This window comes from Salvelinus alpinus, chromosome 2 (assembly GCF_045679555.1).
Source record: "Salvelinus alpinus chromosome 2, SLU_Salpinus.1, whole genome shotgun sequence".
NCBI lineage: Eukaryota > Metazoa > Chordata > Actinopteri > Salmoniformes > Salmonidae > Salvelinus > Salvelinus alpinus.
The window spans coordinates 39,652,694-39,675,568 of NC_092087.1; the positions used below are offsets into that span (position 1 = coordinate 39,652,694).

At 44.7% G+C, this 22,875-nt stretch overlaps 1 protein-coding gene across 3 annotated transcripts; it reads right to left on the reverse strand.

Annotated features, from left to right (window-relative positions):
- Window positions 1-426: 426 nt before the first annotated feature.
- On the reverse strand, window positions 427-11,055 carry LOC139560564 (nuclear receptor subfamily 1 group D member 2-like). 3 transcript variants are annotated; one of them, XM_071377459.1, is made up of 6 exons: window positions 10,419-11,055; window positions 4,717-5,022; window positions 4,394-4,627; window positions 2,510-3,057; window positions 2,028-2,424; window positions 427-1,916 (listed from the first exon to the last, which is right to left on the reverse strand). In XM_071377459.1, exons 1-6 carry the CDS (start codon window positions 10,432-10,434, stop codon window positions 1,720-1,722), a joined length of 1,698 nt encoding a protein of 565 aa, XP_071233560.1. In that variant the 5' UTR covers window positions 10,435-11,055; the 3' UTR covers window positions 427-1,719. The 3 variants fall into 3 exon arrangements, with proteins under 3 accessions (XP_071233560.1, XP_071233574.1, XP_071233570.1); XM_071377473.1 differs by lacking the exon at window positions 10,419-11,055 and adding an exon at window positions 5,792-5,891; XM_071377469.1 differs by lacking the exon at window positions 10,419-11,055 and adding an exon at window positions 5,681-5,768.
- Between the last annotated feature and the right edge of the window lie 11,820 nt (window positions 11,056-22,875).

The following is a 22,875-nucleotide window of genomic DNA, read 5'->3' on the forward strand; positions in this document are numbered from 1 at the left end:
ACAAAAAGTAAGCAACGTAGATGGAGAAACACACACTTGACACATTTACCCACATTATTTTCTATCAAATATATTTGACACTGTTCGCATCCTAATCATTCTGTCCCTGCATGGTTCTTTGTTATATCTGCTCTGCGAGGATGAGTTTGTGTTAACCTGTGAGCTGTGTGCTTATATACACACACACTGATACAAATGCCCTTAACAGCCTGTAACAAGGCACTTAATTGATCTAATGATGCCCATTATCATTAATTTGGTATAATGGGTGACAAAAGCTGGAACATCATTGTTAAAAGTTACCTTACTTTGCTAGGTTACTGCTTTGTCTCTGTTGTGCAGCGTGGTATGTTGGGTATGGTTAATAGTGTTGGTGGCTTTTAGTCGATAACACACGGAAACGAGTGAAGAGTCATACACAAGAAGTACAGTATATCATCTCATTTAATATTGGTTCTCTATGGAAGAAGTTTAACCATGAAACATTTACAAAATATACACAAGGTAATGCATCAATCAATCAACAATAGTTATATTTCAATAATGTAGGTTCAAATCAAACACTTTATTTACACGGTTTTTGCGCTGGTTCCATCGGTAAGGATGAGTGTTGGGGGTTGTAAGGATCAGTTCATGACAGGAAGACCACTGGCCCCATACAGTAGATGCATACCTTGCACCCCCCCCCCCCCCCCCCCACACACACACACACACAATCGTGCACCTCTCAAACATAGCACCCCCGCTTTGTGTCTTCAATAGTGCTAACATCATACAGCAATCAACTCAAATGAAGTAGGAACCAGTCACAAATATTATGTACAATATGTTCAACAATAGAATACCTTAATACATATAACCCGACAAATTAGGTCTAAAATGACCAAATGTCTCCCTGATTACAGTATTCAAATATAATGCTTCATACTCTCAATTCTTACAAATGTAAATAATACATTTTCTCATCAAATCCCAAATATTGGATTTCCAAAAAGATTTATGACGTGATTTTGAAAATATCTTAGGCTGTTTTAACAGTGCATACACAGTCAGTTAGGGATCTAATAGTGTGTTATACATTGCTATTGCTCTGTCATATGGGCTTGTTGTTGTATGGAAAGTGCTGTGTTTGAATGTATAGAAAGAAAATGGCCCTTTCTCTTGTGAAAAGGGTGTGCTTCCTTCTTGCTGGTTTTCTGTCTGTCTGTGGCAGGACAGGAGGACATAGTGATGCGCGAAATGAGAGAGGAGGAATGGAACTGTCTTTTGGTCTTCAGTCACTGTCACTATCACTGGGAAATATGGGTAATGGAGGATTTGTAGACTCTCGTCCTTCAACTATGGGAGTTAAGTTGGACTAAGATGAGGATTTGCTGTCTAACTCCCAGCACACCAACTTGTTAGGCAGACTAAAAGTCTATGAGAGATTCTACCAGCTGTGAGTATTGTTCATAAGGTCATAGTTCAAGAGACTCCCTCCTATTATCCTCCATATTTCTCTGAGATGCCTCTCAGTCCACTCATTCACCCTGTCCAACCCTGCTTCTGCCCCAGTCCTAGTTCCAGCGCACACAGCCCATTGAAGAGAGCCTGAGGATGACCGGCTGGTGGCTTATGGCTGGAGTGAAGGAGTCATGAGGGTGTTCACCAAGAGGACTGCCCCTTTCGGCGGTCCGGTAGTCAGTGGGTGCCCCTGCGGGCTGTGGTTCCATCAGGCCCTTAGGGGTCGATGCTAAAGGCCAGCAGCTTGTCGGAGTGCATGTTGTTGAGGGTGCGCAGGTCGGGCAGGCGCAGCAGCAGCTTGGGGAAGAGGGCGCTGTCGTCGGGGCAACGGCGGGTGATGAGCGAGCGCAGGGCTTTGATCAGACTCTCCTGAAGCTGCTCCACTGCAACTACATCAGCCACACCTGAACAGTCTGAGAGAGAGGAGAGAATGTTATATACATGGTGAAAAATCTAAACAGTGAAAAAAATCTGTGATTTTTAAAGAGATTTAGAGAAGCCTGTGTTTCTTATGAGTCTCTTACCGGCAGACACTAGCACCACAGCCATGAAGAGGGCCATCTCGTCGGGCTCCAGGCCCAGAGCTCCCAGCTTCTCACTGAACTCAAACATGGCATCCAGCAGAGAGCCCATACCCAGCGCCCGCAGGGATGTCAGGGGGTATGTCTGGCCGTTCAGGAAGGTCACCGTCTTCTCCTTGGGGTCGAACAGTGAGCAGAACCTGACCATCAGCACCTGGAAGGTGCCGGCCTTAAGCAGCATGACCTGGTCATGCTGGCTGAGACTCTGGAACCCGGGGATGCTCTTGGCAAACTCCACCACCTCCTTGACGGCCGGGGTGAAGCACTGGGAAAAGGCGTCCCAGATCTGCTGGCTGGATCGGTCACGGGGGGCCACGGGACATGCGTTCAGGGGACATGCCTGAGAAAGAGGGAGAGGGTTAGAATGGCTCTATGACACATGCATTGTACATATAGTACATATACTGAGATTTAATGAGACTCACCAGAACTTTGGCGCCTCCACTTAACTTCCAGGGGCATGTGGTCTGGTTTAGAGACTCGCCGGCTGAAAAGTTGTTGTGACTGGCTTGGAAGGTCTGAGCGGACTGGCTGCCATTGGACATTGGGCATTGACTCTGATTGGATGATGGTTGGTATGTATACTGAGCGTTGTCAACATTGTTGTTGCGTGGGTAGCGAGGGGGGGTCTGGTAGCTTTGTGTGGGATGTGACTGGTACACCTGAGAGGGGTTGGAATGGGAGTGGGTTTGGGGTGCGGGCTGAGCGTAGTCAGAATCATGTGCTGGATTGTTGCGGATGTTGTTGTTGTTGACGACCATCTTGATTACTGGCTTCACATCCTCTTGGGCAAAGATGTTGCGGTAGGCAGTGGAAATGGACTCGCCAGGTTCTGGGCTGGCCGGGGCCTCAGAGGAAGAAGGGGAGGAATCAATCTCCATGGATGCTGATTCGTTGAGGCTATTCATGTAGCTCTGCATCTCGTCCAATAGTCTCTGCTTCTCACGCTTTGGGATACGCCCAAAACGCACAGCTGAGGAGAAGGAGGACATGGGGAAAATACGTTAGCCAATGAATCGATAATACAGATGGCAGTGACTGGAGCTGGTATAGCAGTGGCCTGTTACTTATCAGTCTAATTCAACCTTTACTCCCTGACACTGATTGGGAATGCAATCACTGTGTTGTATTATTACTGACTAATCCTACAGGGTAAAGAAAGCTGGGGGAGCTTTTCTCCTCTCTCTATAACCAGTCTGTTTCAATCGACCATGAAAATACATGGTTTACCACCCAACCCCCTCTTCCTCTTCCCCCTCTTCATCTCTCCAGTCCTTCCATCCCCCTCTCCATGGCACACGTCCTCTGGCAAACCTATTTATAGTCTGCTACTGTATGCTACACCCCTTCCCCCAATATCTTGCTCCCTCTGATCTCTCTCTTCCTCTTTCTACCTCACCCCTCGCTGACTCTTGCTCTCTCGCTCCTCTGTGTTCCTGTTAAGCAACACAAAGTAGGTTCTTGGGTCAGCTAGAGTAAACATTGTCATTGTGAGTGACAGAGTGAGGGAGGAGTGGTCAAAGTAGAGGAGTGGAAAGAGTGAGAGGGTAATAGGGTATGAGTAAAGGGGTGAAGTGGTAATGAAAGGGCGAAAGAGAGTATCATGGGAGAGAGGGAATGTGAAAGGGTGAGGGAATTAAGAGGATGATTGAATGAGAGTGAAGGGTAAAAAGATGGAAAGGGAAAAAGGGGGTAGGTAAGTGACATCAAATGTAGTTTTAAATAAATGCCTTGCATTCCTAAAATAAATCTTCAAATAACAGAAGTATTAAAAAAACATACAGAGCGAAAAGGCCAAACCTATGCATTGAGCTTTGTTGGGTAATTGGTGAAATGGTGGATCATTTTCCTCCTCTATAGCATTTTCCTTTTATAGGTCACCTCAAAAGGTTTGCTCCAGAAAAGCAGATGATTTATTATCACCTAGTTTATAAGATACCTCTGGAGGGTATGGTGGCCTGTAGGGAAATGATGCCATACAGGAGAGGGATGGAGCTGAGCCTCTAACTGTACCAACTGTACTATCCTCCAATAACATTCTAATAGTTTACCATTAGAACATGACCTATTAAATGCCTGTATGTTATAGACTTTGTGGTAATACTTCTAATAGATGTGCAAACACATTCAACCTAACACGGAGGGTAATGAAGCGGCCTGTGGCCTAATTTCCAGAAATAAACCGTATTTGCCACAGTTTTCCCCATGACTGATGACTACTGGGACTCCCCAACTGCTTCTGTCATCAATCAGACACTATGGGCCAGAGGAGAGAAAAAGAGGGAGAGGAAGATAGAATGTTCTCTTACCATCTCTGGACATGCCCACGTAGAGACACTTCTTGAAGCGGCAGTGTTGGCAGCGGTTGCGGTTCATGCGCATGATCAGGCAGCTCTCATTCTTCACACACATCTTGTAGTGGATGTTCTGCTGGATGCTGCGGCGGAAGAAACCCTTGCAGCCTTCACAGGCGTGAACGCCGTAATGGAAGCCAGACGCGATGTCCCCACACACCTTACACAGGAGCACCATGCCTCCTGTCTCTGTGAGGTAGACATAAATAGGAATGATTGGTTAGACATTACAATAGAAAAATATAAGAAGAAAGAAAGCCAGTAGAAGTGGTACTTACTGGTGAAAGTGCCAGTGAAGCTGCAGGGCCTCTTGGCCACCATAGGGTGGGCGTAGGTATTTCCAGAGGATGTAGCGGCTGTAGTGGCATTGGCTTCAGGGAACTGGAAGACTAGTTTGGGCGAGGGCCCACCCCTGTTCTCCCCTCTTTCTCTCTTCAGAGGGCCGATCTCGGGGAACGAGACAGGCTCAGGAGATGAGGGTTGGGAGTGGGAGGACCGGGGAGACTGGGTCTGGTACCCGCTGGAGGGGCTGCCAGGGCTGGGGCTGGCACTACCAGATGATCCAGCATATAGTATCACACCACCTGGAGCGCAAAGATGAGAGGAGAGAGAGGGAGGGCAGTTAGTGTTACCATGTCACAAGGAAGCAGACATTAGGCTATGCTGTCAGCAAACTATCTGTGCAAAGATATCTAGATTCGTATTTGTGTCGAAGGCAGGTAGGTCAACTAACAGATGAGTGTTGAGCAATAGGCACTTGGCTGGGTTACCAAACATGAACACACCTCCTGCCTGAGGTCGACATTTAAACCACAACCAGTCTCAGAGAAGCTGGTAAAAGGTAATAGAAGGTCAGAATGTATCAGGAGAATGAGGTCAAATCTAGCCTCGGGGCCAACCAGATCTTCCTCAATAGTATTTTTCCAAAATGTGGATTTATAAGATTTCAAAAAAGAATGATCATTTTAGCTTTGACTAATTCTGTGTTTGATGTGGGACCTTGAATGTTTACAAAAACAAAATAATGTAAAAAGTATTTTAAAAATTGCCCGACTTTGTAAGAAAAAAAATCTAGGCTATATAAATTGCACCGCGCCCACTCAAAAGTTCTAGAACGTTCCAAAGCAAGTTCGGTACGTAAACTCGGAAATGGCTCATAACTCCCTCCCTCTCCCCATCTCTCTCCCCCTCCCTCCCTGTAAAGATTGTGCTCTGTGTACGAGAAGAGCGACAGCCCCTCACGTGTACGCTCAGCCAGCCAGCCGCCTCCTCGCGCTAACAGCAAGCCTCGCTTTTCCTCGTTGATGCGCCCGGAGCTTGCTCAAACTGCCTGCCACCCGACTCCCGACTCACATGGACTCCTGACACACAAGGCGCTTTCCGCAGTCCCGTGTAGACAACAGTCGCAGTACAATAACAGGCAGCTGAGAGCTCACGGTTGAAAGAGAGAGGGTTTACGTTTGAAAGAAAGGGGACAGGCTACTGTGCGTGTATGGCATTCCACTGAGTCACCGGAAACTCCGGGGGGGGGGGGTTAGGTTGTCTGATGATGAAAAAGCGGTTTTAATATAATTTTAGTCAGCCTTACATGTTTTCAGTACAGGTCAAACCCATCATTGTGCTATCTGAAACAATGACTCCAATATTTTGACTCAGCCTTTTTCATGTTTCTCCCTTTATTCAAGGTCCTATGAATTTATGTTTCCCCCTATATTCAAGTGCCTATGAATTCTCTATGAAACATTATGTAGATCTGCCTGCCTCATGCCCCCCACCCCTCTGTGTTTCTCTCTGCTGGAGGAGACAAGTGCTGCTGGCTGGGAATTTCTGTTTAGCGTAAAATGAGTGTGCCTGACTATAATTCCTCTGCCAGCATTTGCCAACACTGACTGTGATAACTGCTGGGGCTTCACTGTTTGCGTGTGGCAGAGCTTCCCCTCTACCTGAAATGTCGGACTTTAAATCCACCCCCACCCCCTCCATTGACACACACTCATATAATCCTGAGCTGTTGGTTTGGTTTCCATTGGCAAGTGGCAGCCCAGTGAGGGGGACCTGACCCCTGGCCTTCTCTATGGCAGAGACAGCATAATTCACCAGAAACCTGAGCCTGGCCAGGTGGCTCGAGGAAAAGCCCCTCCCTGCACTATGCTATGACACGGTGGGGATAGGGCTGTATGACTCAGAGCTAGGATAAACATAGACAGTAACTAACCACTCCTTATTCCCTCCCCCTCTCATGGAGGTCCCACCCACTCAAAGAAGGGAGACAGCCAAGTGAAGTGTGTGTGTGTGTGTGTATACTTGGCCGTAAGTCTTGAGACAGGTGGGAAAACACTCAGCTTGGACTGAAATGCATATCAATCAAGACCAAATAGCTCATCAATAATATTGTAATCCTGTAATTTCTAACATGTCAATATAGTGACTATCGGTTTAGTTTATTGAAAGGCAAGCCCACAGCCCTTACCATCTGACAATCAGGCTTCTGAGTTCACACCTTCACCCCAGTACTATAGTCACACAGTTATAATGGTAATATAACCACTGCTGTTGTGGAACCGCTGTACTCTGTCACTAAGGTTGAGGTAAGCTTTAACTCCACTGCTTCGTTGGAAGTCAGATAAACGTCCGTGGCTCATGTCGGGTGAGGACTCGTGGTGAGCTAATCTGATAGTGGGTTGGCTGGAGGGAGTGCTCAGGAACGTGAGTCCTCCTCTCCCCCCCTAGTCAAATCCTTTCCCCCCCTCTCTCTTGGTGACCCTTACTCACTCCCTTCCTTCTTCTTTCCCTCCAGACATCCCAGACACTGCATCCTTGTCTAATCTATCATCTCAACCTCGCCATTTGTAAGTGTTTGGTAGGTTACATTGACATGGTAAATCTATAAATAAATTACAGTGAATAAGACGTATATTCTAAGAGGTGAACCACTGGTTATACACACAATTACATTGAATACCAGTAGATTAATAATGATAAATCCAGGCTGAATCACAACTGGCCGTGATTGGGAGTCCCATAAGGCGGCGTACAATTGGCCCAACGTCATCTGGGTTTGGCCGGTGTAGGCCATCATTGTAAATAAGAATTTGTTCTTAACTGACTTGCCTAGTTAAATAAAGGTTACACATAAAAAATATATATATATTGTCCAGTTACTCATGTTAACTTCCCATCAGGCTCTGATGATTGACAGAATGGCAGTCTATGCATTTATTGGCTGAAGAAGTAGGGCAATATAACAATTAGTGTATCTTGGAGTAGAAAGCCTATAGATACTTGATGACATAGAAAACAGTGGATTTTGATCCACCATATAAACTATATTATAAATATAGGCCAGCCTACCCTCCAACCTGAATTTCGAGAATTTGAATTTGCTACTTGTCAGGGTAATTTGTGATATTGGTGAGTGAACCATCGCTACAATGTATTCTCAACATGTGACATTTTGTGTATTGCTACAATGTATTACAAAAGTATCACAATATCCACTATATTGAATATACTGTATATCAAACTATTCAGTTGTCTTTCCGAATTAAAATATATCGGCGTAAAGAAATCAACATTAAACTAGTGAATAGGGTACTAAAATGTTCTGACCCACTGACCAAATTCTGGCAGCAGCAAAACAGAGTTCCCGGAAAGGCTGTGAGTAGGAGTTCCCGGAAAGGCTGTGAGTGAGCGAGGGGAGCGCGCAAGGGAGATTAAAAATATGAAGGCGAGGGTGGGAATCACGCGCTGCACGTGGATGCGGAGGTTTATGCACGTGAAGTCGGCTCTAGACAGGCAAGGTGGGAACTCGGGTAAATGAGGCGCATGATGCCGACCACTATCAGACTGTTGCCATGCAAATAATAGCTAAGATACTTATTAGACTTGAGAACATGGCTGTAAATAGGGGACTAAGTCATTCAATATCAATGCCACTGTCACATTCCCTGCTGTCTTCATGAAAACATACTTGGCAATTGAGTTATTCCAGCCTCAAATGTGTAATAACATGACCATTATGGTAATTACCTCATATTATTAATGGAACCTGACTCAAACGGCAATTATCTATTGAATTAACGCAATTTGAATATCGTTAACTTTAGAATATTGAGTGGTAAATTGTGTAACCTAGTAGGCTTACAGGGTTTCCCTTTATAAGGGAACCACTCCCATATTGTGACCTGCCATGGAGATTCATTCACTGCTATGAATTCATAGACTATGGGGGCCAACTTGGTCAACATATCAGTTGAAATAAAGGTTGAACACTCCCCATTACTGAGAGTTGGCTAGTGGTCATCATTCCACTGATGCCAATGACCCACTAGCTGATAGGATATGTTTGGCACCCAAACATATGCATATATTCAAATGAATTTTGGGTAATTCATATCTGAATGACTACTTTTTGTATTCCATATCTTGTATTTTGTATATCTTGTTATATTGTACATTTTATATTGCTAAAAATGTTTTGACTGTAGCTCTGCTGGTGCCTGCAGTAGATCAGGGAAGACACTATTTCACAATAAAACAGGTTTTATGACCAATTCACCACCTACTCAATTTGGACCTGGCTTGAATAGCTGTTAACTGTTCAAATGTGGCCTTCGTGTCAGGACCAGCTCTTTTAAAAATGCTTTTGTCTCACGTGTCTATGGAATGGGCATGATAGGTTCTTGACACACCATTGAAAGATTTAAAAAAGTTATGATGCTCAGCAGCACTGAACAAGCTTGGGGAGACACCAGTCAGGTAGCTTGAGCAGTTCTGTAAATGCCTTTCTAGAGTAGTGCTGCTGATGAAAGGATTTGGAACGGTTTCGTTTCCCCCTTGTAATCCGGTTTGATTCAATTACGCCAACAATTCTCAACTCTCCAAACCAAGGCAATCCATAAAATTGTTCCAAATTATGTAAAAGAAGCTAACACTAAATCAATAATGGAATAGTCACATGAAGTGCAGACCAGCACGTGCAGGCACCAGGGCCTGACGGAGCGTGTAAAGTGGGACCGGTACTGAACGTCAATTTGTTATTTACATGCAGGGAATCGGGAAGTAGCGGTCAGCTCAGTCGCCGCAAAATAGCAAAGATTGTGGCATGCCATACGACAACCCACTCCCTCCAAACCATATGCATCACTCACATTAGCCTTCATCCAAAAACACACTTAGCATTAAAACTTAGATTTAGCCAATCTATCTTTGACAAAATAGCAGCAAAATGATACAAACGCCAGTATTAAGATATAGTTAACAAAACCGTGTTAATTGCAAGCACCGAGCATTATCAGTGCTCATGTAAAATTGTGCCATATGGGATAGGAATCGCAATTCCAGATCGTTTCTATCTCATTATCTCCAATGTATACTACTATATAAACATTTAAAAAATAGGTAACCTAAAACATTACTTATTACATGATAGAAAGTAAATACGCGAAATAGTATCTGTCCAATACCTCACCGAAGTAGCATTTCACTTAAAATGGAGGGATGTATTGCAAAAGGAAATAGCAAAAATGGTATTATAAAAAATATGGGTTAATCTGTGGACATCGGATGGTTGGAGTTAAAACCTGAATGAACGGTGGATTGGCCGCTGTGGGTAAAAATCCATCCCTTGCAGAAAAAGGAAATTACGAATGTATTTAGAATTAGTTAACTACATATACTGTTTATGTGAGCGAAAACAGCTATTAGTAGCAGTAGAAGAGAAATTCTCTGCCAAAGTGGTGGTAGGGTTGGGGGAATACAAAAAAGCCTCGGGCAATACATGATCATGACATTATCAATGAACTCATTACCATTACGCACGGTATGTGTACCAAACACAGTGAAGGAATATACCCAAACAGTACACATTACATTTACTCAGTAGTGTTAATTTACAAGTAGTGTATTCGCAAATACATTGATGTTTTAGCCTACAACTGACAATAGCATTGATTGGTTATAACATGGCAATGGAACTCACCAGGGCTGTTGTCCATGTTTTCCGATATTTGGTTGATTCTAAACGGTATTGGAATTATTCAATGTTGGTTTTTCTCTTTGCGTCAATGAGGAGTTTCGTTGATATAGGTGAAATAGTCATGAACCGCCAAGAAAGCATAGAGCGGGTATCCCAATAAGAGCAATGAGACTGTACGCAGGTCATTGGGGGTCAATCAAACCCGTCAAGTGTGGAAAAAAATCGAAACTGATTTAAAGATCAGCAAAACCTAAACAGGTATCGTTTGACGAAATGTTTGCAAATCGTCTCCAAGGTGTGCAATTCAGTGCCTTGCTGCCTCTAGCCTGCTTCGCTTGGTGTTCGTAGGTCGTGTGGTGTACAGTAAACTATCACTGTAACGTAACAAGCATTATTTGAAAAGAAATCCCAAGCATTCGGCTTTAGTGCCAGTCAGTCACCATGAACATCTCCAAAGTCAAAAGTGTGAAAGTAGTTTAGGCACACCCACTCATTAATAGGCAATACACCGCGCCCACACTACACCAGCACGTTTTCAGGTGTCTGAGAAATGTGACCATTTTTTTTTTGTCCCTTCAACCTCTGTTTTGTATGCCAAGGATTACACTCACACTCTCTCTTTCTCTGACTGCATCTGTCACGCTCTAATAGAGTATCTCATCCACCTCTTTTACACCCCCCACCCTCCTCTAGCCCTTTATTCGTTCGCACGTTTTCATTGGTGGAGAGCTAGAGTGGAGGCGAAACAGTAGGACTCTCAAAATTTGGAAGGCTAGTAAAAAGCTCGGTTGCATGTGCGCGCGGCATGTGAGCCGCCGAGCCTTGTGTCCTACTGACATACATTCTATGCAAATATATGAGGCCTTGCGATAAGAAGGGTGGACGGAGAGGGGGTTAGCCAGGGCTAGCACATGGGAAGTAGGCGGAGCTCACCGTGCTACCGCTCCCTCCACCTCTCTATCAAGTTCTGCCTTCAGAAGCGATTAGTTTTTTCCTAGAATCTCAGCATCGGAAATTGGCATGAATCGTGGTGGGAATATGGGTCAACATCAATTACTTGAGAGAACACTTATCAAACAGCAAAGCTTTCTCAAATAAAATGTGGTGTCCTATGTAAAGGCACCTCATAGGAATCCTGAGTGCCCATGTTTTCGGTGGATAGACAAGGATTTTAATGTAGGTCATTGGGCTCTGCTGGAGGGGCTCTTAGTACGTGCGCCTCGTGTTTTATTATCATATATGCTAACGGATTTGAATAAAGAAGTCATGAAGAGTGACGCAAATGCTCTAGCCTACACCTAGGTTATAACACGTTATTATACAATTGGGTCAAATGGGGCTGTGTTATATGTTCTCTGGCAGCTGGTTAGATATGGTCAATGCTGATAGGCTACTAGACGCCGTCACTTTTAAACCTTGTGAACCCAGCATGGGTAGCCAATGACACGACAGCCAGAGCGTCAGAGCATGTCCTCACGTGTTTCTCGTACTGAAGCATCGCCACTCCGTTGTGGAGTTCACAGCGCTGTAGCTCACTCCTGCTGGCCAAACTTTATGATATACCAGGGCAGTAGGTGAATTATATATGCGTCATATTGCACAAGTTTAAGACCACGTTGTTTCCGATTCAAGAAACGTGTATAGCCATACGTCATTGTCATGTTTTAGACATTGGTCATATATGCCGCGTTCAAGTACTAATCGGAACTAGGAAACTAGGACATTTCCGACTTGTTAACTGGTTGTATTTATACGCGTGCCGTTTTCAACCAGTTAGTAAGTCGGACATTTCTGAGTTTCCTAGTTCCGATTAGTACTTGAATGCGGCATTAACCACACATGGAACTGCGCCCTTTGGGCATTGACGTGCAAGTATGCACAGAATGACACGACAGTTCTGGAGTTTACAGTCATTTAGTAACTATTTATATTAACTGATTCAGAGTCGGTAAATTACACATTCATAAGCATAGCATACGGGTATAACATTCATTTTAATGGAATATCATAGAAGTTTGACGGATTTTGAATAAAAGCGTCATGATGTGACAAAGTTACTTGGTTATGACACACTTGACCTAAACGGAATGGTATCCATATTGTTATACATGACCTGTCTTTATGATATTGAATATAAGCAATACAGATATAGGCTACATTGTCTGTTAATCAAACACCACCATTAAAAACTGTAATTCATTAATATTTTATAATTCGAAATGTAGCAGTTAAGTAGTGTACCTATAGATGTGTAATTCATTATGAATATGAGAGTTAATTTGAATCAAGACATATTTCGGTAGTTAAATAAATTGCAGTTAGGCTAATCACATTTAATCAGTTAATCATTGCAGTTAACCACAACGACTTACAAGAATGGCACAATATTAATGACTAATTTAATGTTATTGTTTTCATAGCTCAGTGTGTAGAACTACTAAATATACACTGAACAAAAATATAAACGCAACATGCAACAATTTCGAAGATTTTACTGAGTTACAGTTCAAACCAGTTGGCTCGTGTGTTTACGGACATATTCAATCTGCTGTCCCCACATGCTTCAAGATGGCCACCATTGTTCCTGTACCCAAGAAGTTAAAGGTAACTGAACTAAATTACTGTCGCCCCGTAGCACTCACTTATGTCATCATGAAGTGCTTTGAGAGGCTAGTCAAAGATCATATCACCTCCACCTTACCTGTCACCCTAGACCCACTTCAATTTGCTTACCGACCAATATGTCCGCAGACGATGCAATCGCCATCACACTGCCCTATCCCATCTGGACAAGAGGAATATCTATGTAAGAATGCTGTTCATTGACTACAGCTCAGCCTTCAACACCATAGTACCCTCCAAGCTCATCATTAACCTTGAGGCCCAGGGTTTCAGCCCCGCCCTGTGCATTTGGGTCCTGGACTTCCAGACAGGCCGCCCCCAGGTGGTGAAAGTAGAAAACAACATCTCCACTTCCCTGATCCTCAACACTGGGGCCCCACAAGGGTGCGTGCTCAGCCTCCTCCTGTACTTTCTGTTCACCCATGACTGCGTGGCCATGCACGCCTCCAACTCAATCATCAAGTTTGCAGATGACAAAACAGTAGTAGGCTTGATGACCAACAATGACGAGACAGCCTACAGAGAGGAGGTGAGGGCACTCAGAGTGTGGTGTCAGGAAAACAACCTCTCACTCAAAGTCAACAAAACAAAGGAGATGATCGTGGACTTCAGGAAACAGCAGGGAGCACCCCCCTATCCACATCGACGGGACAGCAGTGGAGAAGGTAGAAAGCTTTAAGTTCCTCGGCGTACACATCATGGACAAATTGAAATGGTCCACCCACACAGACAGTGTGGTGAAGAAGGCGCAACAGCGCCTCTTCAACCTCAGGAGGCTGAAGAAATTTGGCTTGTCACCTAAAACCCTCACAAACTTTTACAGATGCACAACTGAGAGAATCCTGTTGGGTTGTATCCCCGCCTGGTACGGCAACTACACTGCCCACAACTGCAAGGCTCTCCAGAGGGTGGTGCGGTCTGCACAACGCATCACCGGGGGAAAACTACCTGCTCTCCAGGACACCTACAGCACCCGATGTCACAGGAAGGCCAAAAATATCATCAAGGACAACAACCACCGAAGCCACTGCCTGTTTATCCCACTACCATCCAGAAGGCGAGGTCAGTAGACTGAAAAACAGCTTCTATCTCAAGGCCATCAGACTGTTAAACAGCCATCTAGAGGGTGTTGCCTACATACAGACTTGAACTCATTGGCCACTTTAATAAATGGATCACTAGTCACTTATATACTGTTTTTTATACCATCTATTGTATATACTGTTTTTTATACCATCTATTGCATCTTGCCTATGCTGCTCTGTCATTGCTCATCCATATATTTATGTGTATATATTCTTATTCCATTCTTTTACTTAGATGTGTGTGTATTAGGTAGTTGTTGTGGAAATGTTAGATTACTTGTTGGATATTGCTGCACTGTCGGAACTAGAACCAAAAGCATTTCACTACACGCACAATAACATCTGCTAACCATGTCTATGTGACCAATAAAATTCGATTTGATTATAAGGAAATCAGTCAATTTAAATGAATTCATTAGGCCCTAATCTATGGATTTCACATGACTGGGAATAGAGATATGCATCTGTTGGTCACAGATACCTTAAAAAAAATTGGTGGCGTGGTTCAGAAAATCACTCGGTATCTGATGTGACCACCATTTGCCTCATGCAGCACACATCTCCTTCGCATAGAGTTGATCAGTCTGTTGATTATGACCTGTGGAATGCTGTCCCACTCCTCTTCAATAGCTGTGCGAAGTTGCTGGATATTGGCGGGAACTGGAACGTGCTGTCGTACACGTCAATCCAGAGCATCCCAAACATGCTCAACGGGTGACGTCTGGTGAGTAAGCAGGCCATGGAAGAACTGGGACATTTTCAGCTCCCAGGAATTGTGTACAGATTCTTGCATGATCATGCTGAAACATGAGGTGATGATGGCGTATGAATTGCACTACAATGGGACTCAGGATCTCGTCATGCTATCTCTGTGCATTCAAATTCAAATCTGCCCATACCATAACCCCACCGTCACCATGGGGCACTCTGTTTACAACGTGACAGGTGAAGAAGCCGGATGTGGAGGTCCTGGGCTGGCGTGGTTACACGTGGTCTGCAGTTGTGAGGCCAGTTGGACGTACTGCCAAATTCTCTAAAACGGCTTATGGTAAAGAAATTAACACTCAATAACTCTGGTGGACATTCCTGCAGTCAGCATGCCAATTGCACTCTCCCTTAAATCTTGAGACATCTTTGGCATTGTGTTGTGTGACAAAACTGCACATTTCAGAGTGGCCTTTTATTGTCCCCTGCACAAGGTGTACCTGTGTAATGATCATGCTGTTTAATCAGCTTCTTGATATGCCACACCTGCCAGGTGGATGGATTATCTAGGCAAAGGAGAATGCTCACTATCGTAAACAAATTTGTGCACAAAATTTGAGAGAAATAAGATTTTTATGCATATGGAAAATTTCGGGGATCTTTTATTTCAGCTGATGAAACATGGTACCAACACTTTACATGTTGCGTTTATATTTTTGTTCAGTATACATACTGTTTCACAAAATGTAGCCTATGAGGGATTACTTATTGGCCTGTATTTGTAGGGTCATCATATGTTTTCCTGACCATGCCCAGGGACTACTTTGGTCTAGTTATAGGCTGGGCTATGAGATATACATGGACACATGTTGCTCTCTCATTCTCTCTGGTGGACTGACTCTACCCCTTCTCCCTGAAGTGTGCAATACTTGTCCCCTTCATGGATTTAAAGCATTGGATTGGTGTAGGGATTACCTGTAGTTGTCTTGTTCAATGGAAACAATAAATATATTGTTATAAATATATAAATATATTTCTTAATAAGGTTCCTTCCTTTTCAATCCACGAGGGGGAATGAATCAGTGCACATTTCAGGGAAGGGTATAAACGGACCCTAGCCATTCTCTACATTGGGAACCAAGTTGGAATTCCTACAGCATTGGGCAGTTTATCTTTTTGATTCTAGGTAGCTGTTGACAAATTAAAACAGAAAATAAGTATTTTTGTGAATGATTGTGTGTTGGGTAATGGTATGTCGAGGCTGCAGGTAGCCTAGTGGTTAGAGTGTTGGGAACAGTAACCAAAAGGTTGCCGGATTGAATCCCCAAGCTGACAATGTAAAAATATGTCTTTCTGCCCCTGAACAACCCCCTGTTCCCTGGTAGGCTGTCATTGTAAATAAGAGTTTGTTCTTAACTGACTTGCCTGGTTAAATTAAGGTTTTAACATTTTAAAAAACGTGTGTTGTGTCCATCACTTTGTTTTCATTCTTTTTGTTATGGTGTCTTATTTATTCTATTGTCAGTCTGTTGCCTTGGTAAAAACACTAATCCACACAAAGTCAAGGAACTCAAAGCCACACTCTCCAAAGAAGAACCTGTTTTCCAAATGTTTCTATGCATTGACTGGTGTATTTGTGCTTTTGAAGATGTTGGTATGTGTTTTTGTGTGTGTGAGTTATCAGTATGTGGATTGATTAGCAGCCTCAGTGTTGTGTCTGAGGGTGTTTTTATACGTTCGATTTTGAATAAAGATGTCATAAGTGACGCAGATGCTTTACACCTAGGTTATAACACATTATCATACAATTGGTCTTAATGGGTTAATTTGTGTTAAGTGTTCTCTGTGGTTAGAGCCCACCACGTGTAGACAATGTCATGACAACCAGAGCACCAGAGCATGTCCTCACGTGTTATTCGTAATGAAGCAGCGCCACTCCGTGGTGGAACTTTATGGTTTAGCAGGGCAGTAGGTGGATTCTATGCGTGTCATATAGCACAAGTTTGAGAGCACGTTGTTTTCGATTCAAGAAACGTATATCGAGTCATTCGTCATTGTCATGTTTCAGACATTGGTCGTATAACCATACATGAAACTGCGCTCTTTGGGTAATTACCCACATAATGTCACGAAATTCGTACAGTTTACAGTAATTTAGAAACTATTTATATCTACTCATATTCAGAATTGGCAAATTACACATTCATAAGCACAACATACACGTGACAAAACATTCCTTTTAAAATGGAACATCATAGAAGTTTGACGGATTTTGAAATAAGAGGTCATGATGTGATGCAGATGCTTTAAACTTTGTTTATGACACACTTGACCGATGGAATGGTATCCATAATGTTATATAAGACCTCTCTTTGTGACAATATTGAATATGTAGCCTATAGGCTACACAAACGCAGCCATTAAGCAATTTAATTCATAAAAGTTTTAATTTATAATTTTCTATGTAGCAGTTATGTACTGTGCCTATAGTTTTGTAATTCATTAAGAATATGAGAGTTCATTTGAATCGAGTCATTTTTCAGAAGTTAAATCAATTGCCGTTTACTACATTTAATAAGTTAACCATTGCAGTTAATCACCGTTAATCACAATGATTTACAAGAATGGCACAAAAATAATTGTTAAATCAATTTTAGCAATTGATTTCATAGCTCTGTGTGTAGACTATATTGTAAACACATACATATATATACTGTTTCACCAACTGTAGCCTATAGTTGCGAGGGATTACTTATTGGGCTGTATTTGTAGGGTCATCATAAGTTTTCCTGACCATTACCAGAGACTACTTTGGTCTAGATATAGGTTGGGCTATGAGATATGCTTGACCTAGTTTCCTGACCAGGAACAACTAGGCTATTTGCCCTAGTTGACATGATGCTCTCGAGTGGGAATTCTTCTGATGCATTTTCACAACATTTTGTAATTTACTTGATACTTTCTGATTAAGTGGATGATAATTAATGGAAAGTGGAAATGTCAATTCAGTATGTAGAAATGCAAATGTTTACATTGTCTTTACATGGACAGATGATGTTTACTCCCCTTCATGGATTTAAAGCGTTGTAATTGGTGTAGGGCTAGATGGAATTTAATTCGTCACATGCTTCGTAAGTAATAGGTGTAGACTAAGAGGGAAATCCTTACTTGTGGGCCCTTCCCAACAATGCAGAGAGAAAGAAAATTTAGAAATATAGAAAAGTAAAACAGTAATAATGGCCTCCCGAGTTTCGCAGCGGTCTAAGGCACTACAGACCCGGGTTCGATCCGGCCGCGAGCGGGAGACCCTTGATGCGCTGCACAATTGGCCCAGCGTCGTCCGGGTTAGGGGAGGGTTTGGCAGGCCGGGATCTCCTTGTCCCATCGCGCTCTAGCGACTCCTGTGGTGGGCCGGGCGCACAGCTCCCCTATGGACATTTTATTTTTCCCTCCTCCCTCAATGGACAATTACCCTGCCCACACTCCAATGGTCATTTATTTATATTTATCATTGTCACAGTAATAAACATGTATATATTTTCATTTGTCTTTTTGTTGTTGTTTTATTCACACCTGCACTGTTGGAACTCGGTGCTTAAGAATTTTCTGGCCACACTGCAACTACATCTGCGACCCTGTGCATGTGACAAAATTAAAATCAAGTAAAAAAATGTTTCAAAGGAAAAAATGATATGTGTTATATGTATATTTATTAAACCACTCCATTCCTTTTTAATCCACAAGGGGGAGTGAATGATTGCACACTTCAGGGACAATGGTAGAAACGGACCCTAGCCATTCTCTAAATTGGGAAGCCAGTTGGGCAGTTCATCTTTCTCCTACTAGAGGGCGCTGTTGGCAAATTTAAAAAAAGAACTGTACAACAATTTATATATTTAACCAGGCAAGTCAGTTAAGAACAAATTATTATTTACAATGATGGCCTATCCCAGCCAAACCCTAACAACGCTGGGCCAATTGTGCACCGCCCTATGGGACTCCCAATCACAGCAAGTTGTGATACAGCCTGGAATTGAACCAGGGTCTGTAGTGACACCTCTAGCACTGAGATGCAGTGCCTTAGACTGCTGCACCACTCAGGAGCCCCACAATCAATAAGCCCTTCTGGAGTATCCACAAACAAAATGGTGTAGTGGCGTTTTTATGTGTTTTTGTCAGCGAGTGCGGATTGTGTTTTGGGTGATGGTATGTGTTGTGTCTACGGTGTCCTTAGATGTTCTTCTTATTTTATTGTGAACTGTAATCTATTGCCTAAGTTTCTTCTTTGGAGAGTCTGGGTGTATCAAGGCACAAGGCAAGACCCAGATGTAGAGACAGGAGGCAGATGGTTGGAGTCTTACAATGTTTAATAATCCAAAGGTGTAGGCAAGAGAATGGTCGTGGACAGGCAAAAAGGTCAAAACCAGATCACAGTCCAGGAGGTACAGAGTGGCAGACAGGCTCATGGTCAAGGCAGTCAGAATGGTCAGACAGGCGGGTACAGAGTCCAGAAACAGGCAAGGGTCAAAACCGGGAGGACTAGAAAAAGGAGTATGGGAAAAACACGCTGGTTGACTTGACTAAACATACAAGACAAACTGGCACAGAGAGACAGGAAACACAGGGATAAATACACTGGGGAAAATAAGTGACACCTGGAGGGGTGGAGAAAATCACAGGAACAGGTGAAACAGATCAGGGCGTAACAGTACCCCCCCCAGGGACACCACCTAGCGTCCCACCTGGGCGCATACCTGGCTGACCGGGGTGTCGGCGGTGGAAATCGGCTATGAGGGCCGGGTTCAAGATGTCTTTAACAGGGACCCAGCTCCTCTCCTCCGGGCCATAACCCTCCCAGTCAACCAGGTATTGGAAACCCCTGCCACGTGGCCGAACCGTCAGGAGGCATCTTACCGTATACGCTGGCTGGCCACCGATAACCCAGGGGGAGGGATGGGCCTGGAGACAGAAGACAAAGGACAGTGAGACACAGGCTTAATCCTAGACACATGGAAGGTAGGGTGAATACGGAGGGTACAGGGTAACACAAGATGGACAGCAGTTGAACTCAGGAATCTGGAGATGGGAAAAGGACCAATGAACCAGGGAGACAGCTTGCGGGACTCTACCCGAAGGAGCAGGTCCCGAGTGGAAAGCCATACCCTCTGCCTAATGCGGTAGCGGGGAGCTGGGGTCCAGCAGCTTGTCGATGATACCTGGAGTTGGTCTTGAGAATAGCCGCCCTGGCTCTTCTCCAGGTACGTCGACAGCTGCGGAAAAACATCTGGGCCGAGGGTACGCTGACCTCCTGCTCTTGTTCCGGGAAGAGTTGAGGCTGATACCACATGGAGCACTCGAAAGGGTAGAGTCCCGTGGCAGAACTGGGAAGGGTGTAAGGGTGATCCGGGCATACTCCACCCAGACCAGTTGACGGCTCCAGGTAGTGGGGTTGGTTGAGACACTGCAACTACATCTGCGACCCTGTGCATGTGACAAAATGAAAATCAAGTCAATTTTTTTTTCAATGGAAAAAGTTGGTCTCCAGGTCTTGGTTGGCTCGCTCCGACTGACCGTTAGTTTGGGGATGGAATCCGGATGACAGGCTGGCCGACGACCCAATAAGGGTGCAGAATGCCTTCCAGAACTGAGACGAGAACTGAGGACCCCGATCTGAGACCATGTCTACCAGGAGTCCATGGGTCCGGAAGACATGCTGCACCATAAGCTTGGCCGTCTCCTTGGCAGAAGGTAGTTTGGGGAGAGGGATGAAATGGGCGGTCTTGGAGAACCGATCGACTACTGTCAGAATGACAGTATTGCCATCAGACGGAGGGAGCCCATTGTCAAAGTCCAGAGATATATGAGACCAGGGACAATGAGGGACTGGTAGTGACTGAAGGAGGCCAGAAGGAGCTTGCCGTGGAGTCTTGTTCTGAGCACACACTGCGCATTTGGCGACGAAGGCAGAAACGTCAGGAACCATTGTGGGCCACCAGAAATGTTGTCGGAGGAAGGCTAGTGTACGACGGGACCCTGGATGACAGGTCCGCCTGGAAGAATGAGCCCATTCCAGGACACGGGACCGGACTGGATTAGGGACAAACAGCCGGTTAGCCGGGCCCCCTTCAGGTCCAGGCTGGGAGTGTTGTGCCTCGTGGACCAGGTTCTCAATACCCCAATCCACAGTGGCAGCAAGGGATGAGGTAGGGAGAATGGTTTCAGAGGTCGAAGGTGTGGCAGAAGAACTGTATAGGCGGGAGAGGGTGTCAGGCTTCACATTCTTTGACCCTGGGCGGTAGGAGATGGTGAAGTTAAATCTGGTGAACAGGAGGGCCAGTGTTGAGGTGGAGTGGAGGTGCTTGGCTGTACGGAGATATTCCAGGTTTTATGGTCGGTCCAGACCAGGAATGGCTGTTCTGCTCCTTCCAGCCAGTGCCTCCACTCTTCCAACGCCATCTTCACCGCCAAGAGTTCTCGGTTGCCAAAATCATAGTTCCTTTCAGCAGGATTGAGACAATGGGACAGGAAGGCACAGGGATGAAGCTTCTGGTCCTGGGCAGATCGCTGGGACAGGATGGCCCCCACTCCAACATCCGTAGCATCCACTTCCACCACAAATTGACGCGAGGGGTCTGGATGGATGAGGATGGGTGCTGTTGTGAACCGATGCTTCAGATCCACAAAGGCTTTGTCGACAGCTGGAGACCATTTGAACGGTACCTTGGGAGAGGTGAGTGCCGAGAGGGGAGCCGCCAGGGTGCTGTAGTCCCGAATGAAACAGCCATAGAAGTTTGCAAACCCAAGAAACCATTGCAACTGCACCCTGGATGTTGGTTGAGGCCAATCCACCACTGCTTTCACCTTTCCAGGATCCATCTGAACATTGCCCTCAGCAATGAAATATCCCAGAAAGGTGATTGTATATCAGTGGAACTCACACTTCTCGGTTTTCACGAGCAGTTGGTTCTGCGCTGAAGGACATGTCTGACATGAAGAACATGTTCTTGTGCAGATCAGGAAAAAAACAGGATGTCGTCAAGGTACACAAACTCAAACCAGTTTAGCATGTACCGAAGCACATCATTGACCAAATGGCATGACCCGGTACTCATAATGTCCACTGGCTGTGTTGAAGGCTGTCCACTGGCTGTGTTGAAAGATATCCGAACTAGGTGGTAGGCACTTCCAAGGTCCAAATTGGAAAATATGGTGGCGCCCTGGAGAGGTTCAAACGCCGAGGAGAGGAGAGGTAGGGGTAACGATTCTTGACAGTAATGTCCTTAAGTCCCCGCTAGTCAATGCACGGACGCAGGGTCTTGTCCTTCTCCACAAAGAAAAACCCTGCGCTGGCAGGAGATGCAGACGGCCCGACAGCCCAAGTGGTCAGAGACTCCTCTATGTATTCCTCCATAGCTTTGGTCTCTGGTCCAGACAGAGAATACAATCGACCCCGAGGTGGTGTAGTGCCTGGGAGAAGATCAATTGCACAATCATAAGGACGGTGCGGGGGAAGGGAAGTAGCATGTGCCTTACTGAACACTTCCAGGAGGTCATGGTATTCTGTGGGGATAGCAGAGACATCCACAGTCTTGCTAACATCCCGAGGAAGACGACTTGAGGAAGGCTGTGCTGCTTTATGGCAGTGGGAATGGAAAAATGGGCTCCAACCCAGGATGGAGCTTGTGGTCCAATCAATCATCGGATTGTGCTTTTGAAGCCAGGAAAATCCCAAAACAACCGGAACATTGGGAGATGCAATGAGGAGGAACTGTATTGTCTCACTGTGGTTACCAGAAACCCGTAATTGAACTGGCACAGTACTATGGGTGACTTCCCCTATAGAGCGGCCGTCCAGTGCCCAAGCATCCATGGGAACAGAGAGAGGCTGAGTGGGAATACCAAGCTTCGTAGCAATAGTGGCATCCATAAGACATTCATCAGCCCCAGAGTCAATGAGCACTCGGAGAGACTTAGATTGGTCTCCTCACAGCACAAGAGCAAAAAGGGGTGTGCGGGTGATGGGAATTAGGGAACTCCCAGTCTGACTC